Below are 15,730 nucleotides of genomic sequence, written 5' to 3'. Positions count from 1 at the left end.
ATACTGTATATATGTATATATATACGCTATTTGGATAGACACCAGACACAGGACCCCTTTACGATTGTCATATATCCCTAGTGAAGCAAACATCATCCTCAGGATGCTCCCTCCACCTTTGCTGTAGACCCTGAGCCCTTTTTGTGTTTTCTGCCCCAGGTGCCCGACACCAGGGTGCGACGGTTCGGGACATATCACTGGCAACTACGCCTCACACAGAAGGTATAAAAAAAAAAACCACAAACCGGGGTTGCCTCGCATACATCCTAAATGTAAACAAACACACAGACACGCTTCCGCTCTGTAACATAGACAAACATGTATCATTTATCTGCAGTCTCTCTGGGTGTCCGCGGGCCAGGAAAAGTGGGATAAAGATCGTCCACAGCAAAGAGAACAAGGAGGACCAGGAGCCAATCAGGTACGGCGCAGCCACTGGTCATCAGTCTCCTGTCGCCCTTTCAAACCCTTTACTTTGCATAGCCCATGAGAAATAAACAAAAAACATGACTTCCCCTCTGTTGTTTTAAAATGACACAAGTAAGCTGTGTGAAGGGGAAACCAAAGAGCCCGGCGCTGTTGTTTTTGTTTCCCAATCAGCGCGTTTGCCATTGGACCGGGCAGGATTAAATCATTCCAAAATCATTCCAAAATCATTGGCTCTGTTGAGAGCACCGTGCCGTGAAAGACAAGTTTCAAGAAACATCAGAGCCTTTCTTCCTTCTTTCCTTTTTCCCGTTCTTCCTTCTTTCCCTTTTCCCTTTATTCCTTGCTTGGAAGAAAAAGAAACAAAAAAAGAAACAAAAAATTAAGGAAAGAAAAACAGAAAAAAGGAAGGAAGGAAGGAAGGATAAAAGGGGGGGGGGGGCTCTGCGGTTTCTGGTGAACTCCCGCAGACACACCAGTAAGGAGAGACGGAGAGAGAGAGAGTTAGACGGAGAGAGAGAGAGAGAGATTGATCGGACGCTCCCTAAATCCCATGATGGGCGTCTCAGGCCTGCAGCCGCATTGATTTCTCCGCTGGTGCAGAGCACAAATACCCAGCCGGTCTCGCCATGGTCATTCTGTAGCACGGCGTGGACGCCGCCCCCTTTCACTGGGCTCCCTGGTCATTCTGTAGCACGCCGTGGACCCCGCCCCGTGTCACTGGGCTCCCTGGTCATTCTGTAGCACGCCGTGGACCCCGCCCCCTTTCACTGGGCTCCCTGGTCATTCTGTAGCACGCCGTGGACCCCGCCCCGTGTCACTGGGCTCCCTGGTCATTCTGTAGCACGCCGTGGACCCCGCCCCCTTTCACTGGGCTCCCTGGTCATTCTGTAGCACGCCGTGGACCCCGCCCCGTGTCACTGGGCTCCCTGGTCATTCTGTAGCACGCCGTGGACCCCGCCCCGTGTCACTGGGCTCCCTGGTCATTCTGTAGCACGCCGTGGAACCGCCCCTTCACTGGGCTCCCTGGTCATTCTGTAGCACGCCGTGGACCCCGCCCCGTGTCACTGGGCTCCCTGGTCATTCTGTAGCACGCCGTGGACCCCGCCCCCTTTCACTGGGCTCCCTGGTCATTCTGTAGCACGCCGTGGACCCCGCCCCGTGTCACTGGGCTCCCTGGTCATTCTGTAGCACGCCGTGGACCCCGCCCCGTGTCACTGGGCTCCCTGGTCATTCTGTAGCACGCCGTGGACCCCGCCCCCTTTCACTGGGCTCCCTGGTCATTCTGTAGCACGCCGTGGACCCCGCCCCGTGTCACTGGGCTCCCTGGTCATTCTGTAGCACGCCGTGGACCCCGCCCCGTGTCACTGGGCTCCCTGGTCATTCTGTAGCACGCCGTGGACCCCGCCCCCTTTCACTGGGCTCCCTGGTCATTCTGTAGCACGCCGTGGACCCCGCCCCGTGTCACTGGGCTCCCTGGTCATTCTGTAGCACGCCGTGGACCCCGCCCCCTGTCACTGGGCTCCCTGGTCATTCTGTAGCACGCCGTGGACCCCGCCCCGTGTCACTGGGCTCCCTGGTCATTCTGTAGCACGCCGTGGACCCCGCCCCCTGTCACTGGGCTCCCTGGTCATTCTGTAGCACGCCGTGGACCCCGCCCCCTGTCACTGGGCTCCGTGGTCATTCCTCGCTATATTTAGAATATTTTCACTGCATCACCTTTTTAATGGGAACTAGCTTTGCTCTCAACAAAGCCACCAGAAATAAACTGTAATGTCTCGATCCATGAGTTAGTTATCAGTTAGTGAGTGAGTGAGTTATTGAGTTAGTAAATTAGTGAGTTAGTGAGTATGTGAGTTAGTGAGTTAGTTAGTTATTAGTTAGAGAGTGAGTAAGTTAGTTAGTTATAATGATCCTACTAGAGTCTGTTGGTGCATTAACAGGTTGCGAAGTTTACACCTGCCCTTACAATCCTCTCCCCATTCCTTAACTTTCCTGAAGGCCAGTCTATGTGAGGATTGTGGATCTTCAGCCAAGGAAACCCCAAAATAATCGGGTGCTGAGTCGACTCAAAATATGAAATTGCATGCTCTCGGTATGGTCCTTATTTATAGTAATCCGTATGGGCTCAGTGCAATGGGTAACTGTGAACAACAAGCGGCCGTCTAAGGCACTGGCACTAATAGCTTGAGATAGCCGGTCAGTTTTTACTTTTAGCTGCTTGACTAGGCCCCAGTCTATAAGGCTTCGTCAGCCCTGAGTCTATTAACACCCCTGGTCAATGGTCTGATTGTTAATACAAATGTCTACCTGAGTAACAGGTCGAGGAGGGAAGTCTGCGGAAACTTGCTCACCAGCGCCTCCTTTGACTGGTGAGCACGATCTTTTCCCGGGCATGGCGAGTTGATGACCGCTGGCGCAGTAGAAACAGCAACCTCCCGTAGGCGCTGCCTCTCCTCCAGAGAAAGCCTGGTTCTTCCAAGCTGCATGGGTTCACGGAGTCATTCGAGTGTAGTCCTCTGATGGTCCGGTAACATGAGCTGGAAATCCTCCGCTGGCGCGACCCTCCAGGCGAATTCTGGAAGCTGGGAATAACATCTCGGTTGCGTCGGCGCTCCTCTCTCTTTCGAAGACGGTTATCGATCCGGATGGCCACAGCGATGAGGATTCCAGATCCCGGGTGTCTCCAGTGGAGCCAGCTGGTCCTTTATCGGTTCGAAAGTCCTGTCATGAAGGCGTCACGAAGAGCGGAACATTCCATCCGCTGTCCGCTGCTGCTGTACGAAACTCGATGGCATAATCAACCACCTGGCGGTTGAGCTGGCGTATTTGAAACAGTCTTCTGCTGGCCTCCGTAGCAGGCGATGAGTGGTCAAAATGCGCCTCATAGTCTCTATGAAATCGGCCAATGAGTAACATAGTTCGGTGTCTCTAGACCATTCTGCAGTAGCCCAGGCTGCAGCTCTTCCCGTTAAATGAGACACAATAAGCGCCACTTTACCATGCTCAGATAAAAGCTGCTGGGTTGTGTTGAAAATGCAGATCACACTGTACCAGAATGGCCCTGCAATTGAAGAGTCTCCGGAAAATCTCTCCGAAGAGCCAGCCGTAACGGGAGGAAAAAGCCTGACCTGGGTCGTCAGCTGGAGTATTGACAGGCAAATTCTCAGCTGTGGATGACGTCACCGGAGGAGCAGTCTGTTGATGAGTGAAAAAATTATTCATTTGGGCAACCAGTTGTTGCATCTGTGTAGATAATTCTTCCTGAACCGCCTGGCGTCCTCTCAGCTCTTGTATTTCCGGCTGACTTTGTCCAGTTTTTCCTCGTGATGAAAAATCGTCACGCCCTGTACCGACAGAGCGGCGTGAAGCGTTCTTGGGTCAGCTGGGTCCATAATGTGGTCAGTTCGTTCTGTTACGATCTCAGACACTTAGGAAGTAGGACCCAATTGCACGACCGGAGACAGAGATAAAGTATTTGTAAGTACTTTATTTTTCGGTTCTGCCGTGAACAAAATGAAAGCGCTCACGTAGTGAGGGATCAAAAACTTTTCAAGAGCACAACCTAACCCGACCTGATCATGGCAAAAGACCAGACGAACTGACAAGGAACACTGGGAGACAGGGGAATTTAAGCACATGGTAACAAGACACAGGTGGGACCAATCAGGGGCGGGGCTGACACTGATGAGCATAGGAGACAGGTGTGATGACAGGTGAAAACAATCAGGAAGCCTGGAATGAGAGAAAGCGAACATAAATGACATGAACCTCTCTAGCATATCTGTCGGTGCACAACACAGGGTTCTGTAAAGAACCATTTCCTTATAGTTCTTCAAAGAACTTATAATAATGCCTCAAAAGAAAGAATGGTTCTTCAGAAGGCGATGACTCTACGTAGAACCACAAAGCCTTTTAAAGAACCATTTAAGAACCATTATTTTTCTGTGTGCCCTGCTCTCTCTCCCTCCTCACCATCCGGTGCTGCTGGCCTTGCTCCATGACTTTTTATTTCACCGCTTTCATTTGTCCATTTGTCACACCAATCTCAGGGTTGGCACATTCCTCTGATGACAGTCGTCCCCTCTTTTGATGCCTCATCCTTCTAAGACACAACACTAGGTGACCAGAGTAGCTGATCTCAGTGAACCGTGATTACGATCACAGACAGTGGAGCTAAACTGGAAACAATGAAAAACAATCAATCTCCCCCTCCCACCTTTTTCTAACATGTTCACATTTCCTCCTCCTTCCCTTTGGGCTTGTCAATCTGTCTATTTTCCCGGTGGCAGATGTCCCACATCGGGGTTTGATGGAAGTGGTCACTCGACGAGCAATTTGGCCTCATGTCGAAGGTCTTCCTTTTCTCCTGGTGGATTTATCGTTTTCAGCTTACCTCGACTGGGCTGTCAAACACCTGGCGGCAGAGTGTCTCTCTCTCTCTCTCTCTCTCTTTGACTATTGGGGACTTGACATGCCGACTCAAGGGCATCAAATCAGACAAAATTAATTAAAGACTGGCCGCATGCTCGTTTTTTAGGCTAAACCTTGTGGATGAAGTTATTTCTCAATGGGCCGGCCGTAAAGCCCTCAAAGCCGATGTTATTCGGTCCTCCGGACCCTTCCCACAATGCAATGCAGACTAAGCATTTGCCATTTAGAGTTGCCACATGCCGTGTGTGGTGAGTTTGCGAGGGCTGCAGTCTGGAGGCGGACGCTGCATCGCATCAGATTTCCGCTCAAAACACACTTGCGGTTCCAGCTAAGTTGTAGTCTTTGAACACAACCCCATATGTTAATCCATGATGTTTTATTCACTCCCGTCCCGTTTGAAGTTAGACTGCAGAGCCCAATGCGAAAAAACAAGACTTCCTTGTTGTTGCATATGAATTAAAATACTCAGAGGGTTAACTTATTTAAATCAGCTCCTGCACTTGCATCATGGCTTCTTTTTAAATTGAATTTGTTTGCATTTCCTGGTTGATGCTTTATGTATGCATGTGTTTTTAAAGGTCTGAGTGTGGTCTCAGAGATTACTGTGACTAATGCCCCACTGGTTGTATTTCTCAGTCTCTCAGGTTGTCCTTTAGCTGATAAAAGCATTAGTATGCTGGCCAACAACGCACAAGAGCTCAAGTAAGGCGTGAGATGATTCACTGATAATATGTTTGATTTGTGTGTCTCGCTCATCCTGCCAAGGTCCGGCTTATTAGAGTTAGTGCACAGCGTCAGGTGAGCATAGTCGGCTGCTCAGACATGGAGCTTCAGTTCACAGCTGATGTAGTCAACAAAGCCCTTAAAAAGAACCAAACTACTGATCCTTCCAGCAAGTACCGATATGCAGGGTTCGTACGGTCATGGAAAACTTGGAAACGTCATGGATTTTAAAATGGTTATTTTCAGGTCTGGAAAAGTCCCAAAATGTTTGGAAAAGTCATGGAAATGTGTTATATTCAAACATTTATTTGAATATGTATTTTTCTCATTCATTTGTCATTTAAGGTATACTCCTGTATACACGAGATTTCATATGATGATTGGTCATGGAAATTTATTTTAAAATCATGGGAAAATCCTGGAAATCCATTGGTCAACATGTTTATGGACCCTGGATATTTACATATATATATATACATATATAAATATACTGTATATATGTATATATATACGCTATTTGGATAGACACCAGACACAGGACCCCTTTACGATTGTCATATATCCCTAGTGAAGCAAACATCATCCTCAGGATGCTCCCTCCACCTTTGCTGTAGACCCTGAGCCCTTTTTGTTTTCTGCCCCAGGTGCCCGACACCAGGGTGCGACGGTTCGGGACATATCACTGGCAACTACGCCTCACACAGAAGGTATAAAAAAAAAAACCACAACCACCGGGTTGCTCGCATCCACTAAATAAAACAAAACACACAACAGACACGCCGCCTTGTAAACATAGACAACATGTATCATTTATCTGCAGTCTCTGGGTGTGTCCCCAGAAAAGTGGGATAAAGATCGTCCACAGCAAAGAGAACAAGGAGGACCAGGAGCCAATCAGGTAGGCGCAGCCACTGGTCATCAGTCTCTGTCGCCTTTCAAACCCTTTACTTTGCATAGCCCATGAGAAATAAACAAAAACATGACTTCCCTCTGTTTAAAATGACACAAGTAAGCTGTGTGAAGGAAACCAAAGAGCCCGGCGCTGGGTTTTGTTTCCCAATCAGCGCTTGCCATTGGACCGGCAGGATTTAATCATTCCAAATCATTCCAAAAAATCATTGGCTCTGTTGAGAGCACCGTGCCGTGAAGAACAAGTTTCAAGAAACATCAAGCCTTTCTTCCTTCTTTTCCTTTTTCCCGTTCTTCCTTCTCCTTTTCCTTTTCCCTTTATTCCTTGCTTGGAAGAAAAGAAACAAAAAGAAACGAAAAATTAAGGAAAGAAAAAGGAAAAAGGAAGGAAGGAAGGAAGGATAAAAGGGGGCTCTGCGGTTTCTAGTGAACTCCCGCAGACACAGTAAGGAGAGAGAGAGAGAGAGAGAGAGAGAGAGAGAGAGAGAGAGATTGATCGGACGCTCCCTAAAGCCTGCAGCCGCATTGATTCCGCTGGTGCAGGCACAAATACCCACCGGGTCTATGCATGGTCATTCTGTAGCACGTGTGACGCCACTTTTGCAGCCCACTGGGCTCCTGGTCATTCTGTAGCACGCCGTGGACCCCGCCCTGTCACTGGGCTCCCTGGTCATTCTGTAGCACGCCGTGGACCCGCCCCTTCACTGGGCTCCCTGGTCATTCTGTAGCACGCTGGACCCCGCCCGTGTCACTGGGCTCCTGGTCATTCTAGCACGCCGTGGACCCGCCCCTTTCACTGGGCTCCTGGTCATTCTGTAGCACGCCGTGGACCCCGCCCGTGTCACTGGGCTCCTGGTCATTCTGTAGCACGCCGTGGACCCCGCCTCGTGTCACTGGGCTCCTGGTCATTCTGTAGCACGCCGTGGACCCCGCCCCTGTCACTGGGCTCCTGGTCATTCTGTAGCACGTGGACCCCGCCCCTGTCACTGGGCTCCCTGGTCATTCTGTAGCACGCCGTGGACCCGCCCCTTTCACTGGGCTCCTGGTCATTCTGTAGCACGCGTGGACCCGCCCGTGTCACTGGGCTCCTGGTCATTCTGTAGCACGCGTGGACCCCGCCCCTGTCACTGGGCTCCTGGTCATTCTGTAGCACGTGGACCCCGCCCCTGTCACTGGGCTCCGTGGTCATTCCTCGCTATATTTAGAATATTTTCACTGCATCACCTTTTTAATGGGAACTAGCTTTGCTCTCAACAAAGCCACCAGAAATAAACTGTAATGTCTCGATCCATGAGTTAGTTATCAGTTAGTGAGTGAGTGAGTTATTGAGTTAGTAAATTAGTGAGTTAGTGAGTATGTGAGTTAGTGAGTTAGTTAGTTATTAGTTAGAGAGTGAGTAAGTTAGTTAGTTATTAGTTAGTAAGTGAGTGAGTTAGTTAGTTAGTGAATGAGTGAGTTCGTTAGTTAATAGTTTGGGAGTGAGTTAGTTAGTTACTTAGTTCGTTAATTAGTGAGTTAGTTAGTGAGTGAGTTTGTTACTTAGTGAGTTAGTTACTTAGTGAATTAGTTACTTAGTGAGTTAGTTTGTGAGTTAGTTACTTAGTGAGTTAGTTAGTGAGTTAGTTAGTGATTGAGTGAGTTTGTTACTTAGTGAGTTAGTTACTTTGTGAGTTAGTTAGTGATTGAGTGAGTTTTGTTACTTGGTGAGTTAGTTACTTAGTGAGTTAGTTAGTGAGTTAGTTAGTGATTGAGTGAGTTTTGTTACTTAGTGAGTTAGTTACTTTGTGAGTTAGTTAGTTCGTTAGTAAGTGAGTGAGTGAGTTAGTTAGTGAGTTAGTGAGTTAATTAGTTAGTTAGTTATTGTTATTGTGGGACTTTGGTGAATCCAAACTGACCCTTTAAAGCACCAAGGCCACAGCTGTAACCTAAAGTCTCAACAGACTCTGGTATCTTTGAAGAGCGTCGTGACTTCACGATGCCTCCGGTTGGCTTCGTTGTTGTGAGCACGTTCTACATGCTCACTGTATTATCTAGAGTCACAGGGTCAGGATTTCTGGAAAGAGACATATTGCTTTTGAGTGTTTTTACTGTTTTTGGTGCTTGAGTACCACAAGCTGAATGTCATACAGTCCCTGTTATATTGGGAAGCAGGCAGACATCCTCGACTGCCGATATCTAGTATGATAAATGTCACTACAGGTAAGAGGGGAAAATATGTATTTGAGATTTAGCGGTGGACTGTACCCTGAAGGTCTTGGAGCTCAGGTGGATGGATTAGTCAAACAGATTCCTCAGAGTCTTGATCCACCTTTCCGAGAGTAAAGGTCTCATATAGTGCGGCACACAGCAGGGCACGCGATAACCCCTGTGTGTCTCTTTGCAGTCCAAAAACCACAAAGCTGAACTAAAACCAGCTGCTATTCGGAGACAGACTTGATACTCTCACAACTGTAGCAAGCGCCACCCCATAATCCATTTTGGGAGCTGTGACATTTGGAATAATTTACTGCCTCATTGCATCTGATTAGCACTGGTGCCCTGTCAGCATTCCCACACTGTGATAAGGCTGCCACTGGGACAGCTTTAAATAAGTATCTTTGTTTATATCAGAGCAGTGGAGATAGAGGGGAAACAGAAAAAAATGATGTTGGCTCATACAGTGTGTGGTGTTTTAGTACTCAGGAGGCAGACACACTGTAGTGTACACCAGAGAGCCAGTAGCAGAGACTCAGCAGGTCAAAAAACAGGATGACGTCTCCAATACGATGAAAACATGATGGCGTCAACTTTGAATATGTGAGCAAATGAAGGTCACGGTTGAATGGATGTGTGACAATAAATGAGCCAAACTGTTGAGTGAGAACACTCTCCTCCACTTTGTCGCCCCAAGGTGTCCGGTGCCGGGGTGTGATGGACAGGGCCACGTGACGGGGAAGTACGCGTCTCACAGAAGTGCATCGGGGTGCCCAATAGCAGCCAAGAGGCAAAAGGACGGCTACCTAAACGGCATCCAGTTCACGTGGAAGTCCGGAAAGACGGAGGGCATGTCCTGCCCCACGCCGGGCTGCGACGGCTCGGGTCACGTCAGCGGCAGCTTCCTGACACATCGGAGGTGGGTCAAGTGCAACATGTCATCATAATTGAAGAGTTGGCTTTCCATTACATTTGTTTTTTTTACCAGAACATATTGTGTGAATCCTTGAGATGATTAGTTAGGGGTGTCGCAATGCACATGATATTGAAGATAACATTTCATATTTAAAGTTACTACAAGAAACCTTCTGTTTGTGTTGTTTTTGGCGGTCCCTGTGGACCGAAGCGGTATTGCTTACCAGCACCTCCATACACTCATACTTCTTTATTCTTCTTTTCTCTAATTATTGCAGTGTCGTTTTTTTTGGCAACGGTTATTGTGTCGTGATATTTTTTGTTTTTGTGACAGCCTTGTTTCCAGCCTTTTTGCTAAGCTAAGCTATTGCTACATATTTACCGTACAGACATAAAAGCAGTTAGTGGAACTTTGCAATGTTTCCCTAAATGAGTGTATCACATACTGAGTCAGTGCTTCTCCTTGTCGCTGCCTGCAGTCTGTCCGGTTGTCCACGTGCCACCTCGGCCATGAGGAAAGCCAGGCTCTCCGGGGTGGAAATGCTAACAATAAAGCAGCAGCACGGCGGCAACGGTAACGACAACTACCGCTCACCCACACAACACAGCCAATCAGGGATGGATGTAGAACAACTCAGGAAGCCAACTTGATCTGAGCGAAGGCTGATGTTGGAAATAAGTGGTCAATAATGAAGACCAGGGGCTTAGACATGGAATATCTGAAGTAGAATATTTGTCTGTGTGATTGCTGAGTCAGTTCTATTCAATTCAGTTCATCTTGTATAGCCCAGAATCACACATTACAAACTCCCCTCAGAGGGTTTTACAATCGGTACACATACGACATCCCTGACCTTTGACCTCACATCGGATCAGGAAAAACTCCCAAAAAACAGAAAAAAACATTTCAGGTGGAAAAAAGGGAAGAAACCTTCAGGAGAGCAACAGAGGAGGATCCCTCTCCAGGATGGACAGGTGCAATAGATGTAATGTGTACAGAATGAACAGCATTACAGAGTTACAACACATTCAATGAATATGACAGAAATGTATGAATAATGAGTAATAGTCATGGACCACGATCCACATAACCACGATCCATGTAGTCAGAAGGAGGGGCATCAGGGCCATGGCCGTTCAGTTGTATTGAGCAGCGCAGACAGTCACACTGTGTACTCTCACTCAGCTTATATGTCACATTGTGCCTGTTGTAATTACTCGAATCCAACACAAAGACTGTTATCTAGTTTGTGCCTGAGGCCTTGCAGTAATGTGTTTCTGCCGCTGCTCCCCTGCAGGACTGGAGCACGAAGAGGACATCAAACAGCTGGATGAAGAAATCAAAGATTTAAGTGAATCAAACTCACAGGTGGAATCAGACATGATCAAACTCAGAACACAGGTAAGTCCCGTCTACTACGCTCCCCGGCCTGTGTGTTTCTGTACAACACAGCACCATACTGTAACATCCTGTGACCCCCCCAGATCACAACAATGGAGTCCAGCCTGAAGTCCATAGAGGAGGAAAACAAGGTGATTGAACAGCAAAATTAATCTCTCCTGCATGAGCTGGCCAACCTCAGCCAGTCACTGATTAACAGTTTAGCTAATGTCCTGCTCCCTCACATGGTAAGGGCCAACGGGAACGGCAGGCCGCTTCAAGTTGCAGAGCATAGCCGACCGCAGCATCTATTATTTGTGCATTTAACCGCAGCCGATTGTGCATGCCTTGTCTACCATGTGGAGCATAGCTTGTCTTTCCAAACAGTGAGGGGGAGTTGTGAGGTTTGATAGGTTAGGTGAAACAAAAGTGTTCTTTTAGAACGATATTGTGATTAAAGTGGATAGCAAAGTGCTCGACTGATTTTTGGTTGGATTGTATCCATGAACTTCTGACACTGTCTTTTGTCGTCTATCATTCTGTCTTTTTTGTTTTGGCTCTTGCAGAAGAAAAAGAAAAGTATCACATTCTGTTGTTTCATAGTAGTCACACCCTCACTCTGCCATTCTGTAATCATGGGTCAGCAAGTTCATTTGACCTCTGTATTCTGACACCATGGTCTGTCCTTCTTCGTCTCCATCCGTGTCCAGCTTCTATTTCTCTGTTCATTTGAAGTCTTCTGTATATCAAATACTGCCCTCTAGTGTTTCAATGTAAGAAAAAAGAGTTCAGCTTCTCAAATCAAATTAATAGAAATGTGTCCCTCCTCTGCCTCCGTAGAAACCACTGGCGCACAAAGAGCCTCCTCTGAGGAACAACAGTTGCTTACAGCTGCACCAGCAAGTAAGGCAATGACTTCACTTCCCCCATAAACGTTGTCCTTATTACATTCCTAATACATTTCAGGACACATCTAGACTATAGGAAGGTTTTCAGACTCTTAAAGGGTAACTTTGGTACTTTTCAACCAGAATGTTCACATCTTTTTGTGTCCTTGAGTGACTTACAGTGACAAGCATGTCAGCCATTGGTCCAGTATTGATGGAGAGCCACTGTGTGATCACTTCAGTTGACGTTCACTGTAACCGCCTGACTTTATGGAAATAGTCTCGCTAGGGGAAAGGTTAGATGTGCAGTTGAAACATGTCAGTGTTCTCTGTCATGGCAGCATATCGAGACGACACCCCGACATCTAACTCTTAAAAGTGGCAACCGGGCATCGACTCCCGGTGGCCGGGACTGAAAATACTATGCAGTTATAATGTAAATAAATAATTTTTCAGATGATAAAAACAATTGATGCCACTGATGGAAACCAAAGACCGAGAATCGGTTCCAAATGGCAACTTGGTAACCCTTATGGGTGCCCATATTTATTTAAGCCAGAGTATAGGGATGGAGAGTGGAGGAGGAGCGAGAGGCTCAACAGGCAGAGGGTGAACCAGGAGGCCGGTGGTGACTCTGTGCACCACAGAAGAAGAAAACCAGATTCAGATCTCACGAAAGTTGTCCTTGAGTGGGGGGATAACATCTTGAGCGAATACAAGCACCTTTAGGTGATATAGTAACGTCACATTACTGCTTTCTACCCTAAATACCTGAGCAAGTTCAAGGACTGTTTGTTCCTGTTAGACACAGGAACATGAGAGAACAGGGTCCCGTTTGGGAAGTAAACGCACCTTTTAAATCCTCTAACAGCCTCCGTGTTGTGTCTTTGGTCCTACAGGAGCCGATAAGTGAGCAGAACTTTGATACCTACGTCACCACCCTCTCGGATATGTACTCGAACCAGGACCAGTACCAGAGCCCAGAGAACAAAGTCCTGTTGGAGAACATCAAGCAGGCTGTTCAAGGGATTCAAGTGTAGCCGGTCAGCAAAGACATGTGGTCCCCCAGCAGGTGTGGGCCACAAATCAAATCCACATACACACAGGCAGTGATGGCTTGGTATTATATAGTGTTATATATTCTAAATTATGCTCTCTCAACAAAAAAACTAAACAAGAGGTGCGATGCTGAGAAAAAGACCTCCAGAGGATTTCTTTCTTTCCTTTTGCTTTGAGGAAGAACACAAAAAGAGTCGGCGGCAAAATAGTTTTTCGAGGACATTCACATTTTGTACGTTTTCATATGAGCTGACATTGTGTCATGTAATGTTTATATCTGCTCGTGTATGCACATTTTTAGTGTATATTTCTGAACAGTAAGCTAATGATAATGGGATGTGAGATCTTTTTATGGCTTGACGGCGAAGCATTTTAAATGAAGAAAAAACAAAAACTGGACAGTGAAATAAAAATGAAAAAAGACTACAAGCAAGGAGGAAGCTACTTATTTTCCCTCCTCACTGGATGATTTTGGACTGCGATTTTCAATGTTTTCTTTTCTTCTACTTCTTCTTCTTCTTCTTCTTCTTCTTCTTCTTCTTCTTCTTGCGTGTAGATTGTCCAAGAGCAAGAACTAGTTTGCAAATCGCTTTATTTTCTGACAATGCTTAAGAAACGTTTGTGTTTTTGTTTTGATGAAGAACACAAAAAAGAAAAAAAGAAGGAAAAAAAAGACGTGTAGCTGTAGGTGGGGGCATTTTAAAACTGGTGCTGTAAATGAATCCGGAGAAGAAACTGACCTGATGTATGTATGAATGTATGTATGAATAGTTCTATTGTAAACATCATTACACGGAAACCCGATGGTGGAAAATCCCATGATCCCAGGAGAGCCAATTCCTTCCTAGAGGAACCCATGTGTGCAGCGCATGTTCACGTGCTCATCCGAAGCTAAGCTCAAACAGAAGGACGTGTTAAGACAATGACCACATTCTAGCCTTCCGGTGTCAAATCTGCACAATTTGGAGACTCGCGTTGCTCGGATAAAGAAACGTCTCAGCAATATAAAACCTAAATCAGTCGTGTATCGTAGGTACGGAATGCAATCTGCAAAGGATAATAGAAAAAAGAGAAGAAAAAAAAGGTTGGGTATATGCAATTCCTTGTTTATAAGCATAGCGGGGTAACGTGAATCTTTTTAATATAGTAATATGTAAAATATTGATTTTTATACAAATCTTTTAAAAAAAAAAAATCTTTTAAAAAAAGGAGGGAACCTGGACATTGAGTTTTAGAAGGGAAAAGTATATGAGTTCCACTTTTTTTGTCTGTACGATTTTGCACAGGGACACCTTCGTTTCCATGTTCTGATGTTCTCACAGAAGCTGAAAGCAGTGCCCAAGAGCCTAAACGGAGGGTTTCAGAGGGTTTTGTAAAGAGTATTTATAAGAGTATGACAGCGGGACTTACAGGGTCACTGTCCCCACTTATGTGCCAGTAGACTATTTGCACTTGTCCTTGAAGATATTACCCTTGCGTACGGCGGCGTGCAATTTTTTTTCCAGACGACCTCTTTGGCACACGATTGGAGCAACCAACTGCTGGGAGCCACTGCAGGCATGGATATAGTACCACCGAGAGAGAGAGACAGGGACTTGGAATCGAGAGAGGAAGGATGATTATCACCACAGCAGTGATATACTGTCGGCTATTATCAAGTGTAAAAACATTGTACTTTCATTTTTTTGCGTATGTTTTAAGGACGATGAAGTTATCTCCCCAGCAGCACTTTATATCTAATCACTGTACAAAGGATTAAATAGTCAATCAGTTCAAGGTTTTTGAAAAGAAAAAAGAGAAGAGGAAAAAAGAAGCTGAAGAGATGGTGAGACGAGACCTTGGAGGGGTGATGCGATCCAGACCGCGTGCGCCCCTCCGTTCTGTTGTTCAAGTCACTAGCGATCATGTTCAGAATTGCCTTTTTCCCGAGAACTAATGCAAAAGGTGCTTGTCGTTCACCTGATTGAATCTCATCTATTGTACTTTACTGTCCTCCTTTCGGGACTCTTACTACCCATCATCCATGACTGCATACGCCTTTTTCCACAGCATCGTGTCTGCAGCTTTTTTGCCAATATCGTAACGCTTCGGTAGATAAATAGCTAGTACCAGTTTTTTTAATTGATTCTCATTATCAGTAAAAAGGGAAAAATGGATTTCAAAGCACAAACCGGCTGCTCATCTGATGTTGGTACGTAAATAACAAATCTGAATAGAGTTATCTGTGACTATCTATAGGGAACACAAACAGGTTGTCACATAGTTAGGAAGCTGACTTTTCATATGAATTATTGTGAAGTCATCAAGAGTTTTATTATTTAATTTGAGCCGATTCATTCTGAAGGTTGTTTTTTCAGTGGCCATCAACAAAGACAGGATTTTGTATAAACTATTGTGCTCTCTGTGGAACTGAAGTTTGATTTATTTTTGTACTACACAGCATGGATTTGTTGACATTTTAATTTTGCTATAAATGTGTGAGATCACAAGTTGCTGTGATATTTCATTTATAAATTGTGAACTTTGTACAATTTTTGTCATGCTGGATGTTGACACATCTTACTCTGAATAAAGTTTAAAACAAATTTAAAAAGGTCTTGCCAGAGATTTGTATAATAATTTATTCTGTGTCCATTACAGGTTGGTGCTGCGGAGCCCCATCTTCATATCCATTCTTAAACAGTATATGGCCCAGTATCATAAACCACACGTGTGCCATAAATATTGACTGTTAACGTGCTAACAGTACCGTGAGCAGCTCATGTGGCGCAGCTGTCTAAACGATTACAACGACTCGCTGTTC

General features: G+C 46.0%; 1 protein-coding gene across 1 annotated transcript in view; it reads left to right on the top strand.

Annotated features, from left to right (window-relative positions):
• myt1lb (myelin transcription factor 1-like, b) overlaps window positions 1–15,523 on the top strand; it is a 92,475-nt gene extending 76,952 nt beyond the window's left edge. The window contains exons 16-23 of the mRNA XM_056426714.1: window positions 160–222; window positions 338–421; window positions 9,383–9,604; window positions 10,080–10,174; window positions 10,899–11,002; window positions 11,086–11,133; window positions 11,822–11,884; window positions 12,768–15,523. Coding sequence (XP_056282689.1) covers window positions 160–222; window positions 338–421; window positions 9,383–9,604; window positions 10,080–10,174; window positions 10,899–11,002; window positions 11,086–11,133; window positions 11,822–11,884; window positions 12,768–12,908 — 820 coding nt within the window. The 3' untranslated portion in view covers window positions 12,909–15,523. The remainder of the gene's footprint in view (window positions 1–159; window positions 223–337; window positions 422–9,382; window positions 9,605–10,079; window positions 10,175–10,898; window positions 11,003–11,085; window positions 11,134–11,821; window positions 11,885–12,767) is intronic.
• Window positions 15,524–15,730: the final 207 nt, after the last annotated feature.

The sequence above is a fragment of the Pseudoliparis swirei genome, chromosome 11, assembly GCF_029220125.1.
Source record: "Pseudoliparis swirei isolate HS2019 ecotype Mariana Trench chromosome 11, NWPU_hadal_v1, whole genome shotgun sequence".
NCBI lineage: Eukaryota > Metazoa > Chordata > Actinopteri > Perciformes > Liparidae > Pseudoliparis > Pseudoliparis swirei.
Note: the sequence above shows the minus strand (reverse complement) of the source record. Positions and strands in the feature narration are given on the sequence as shown.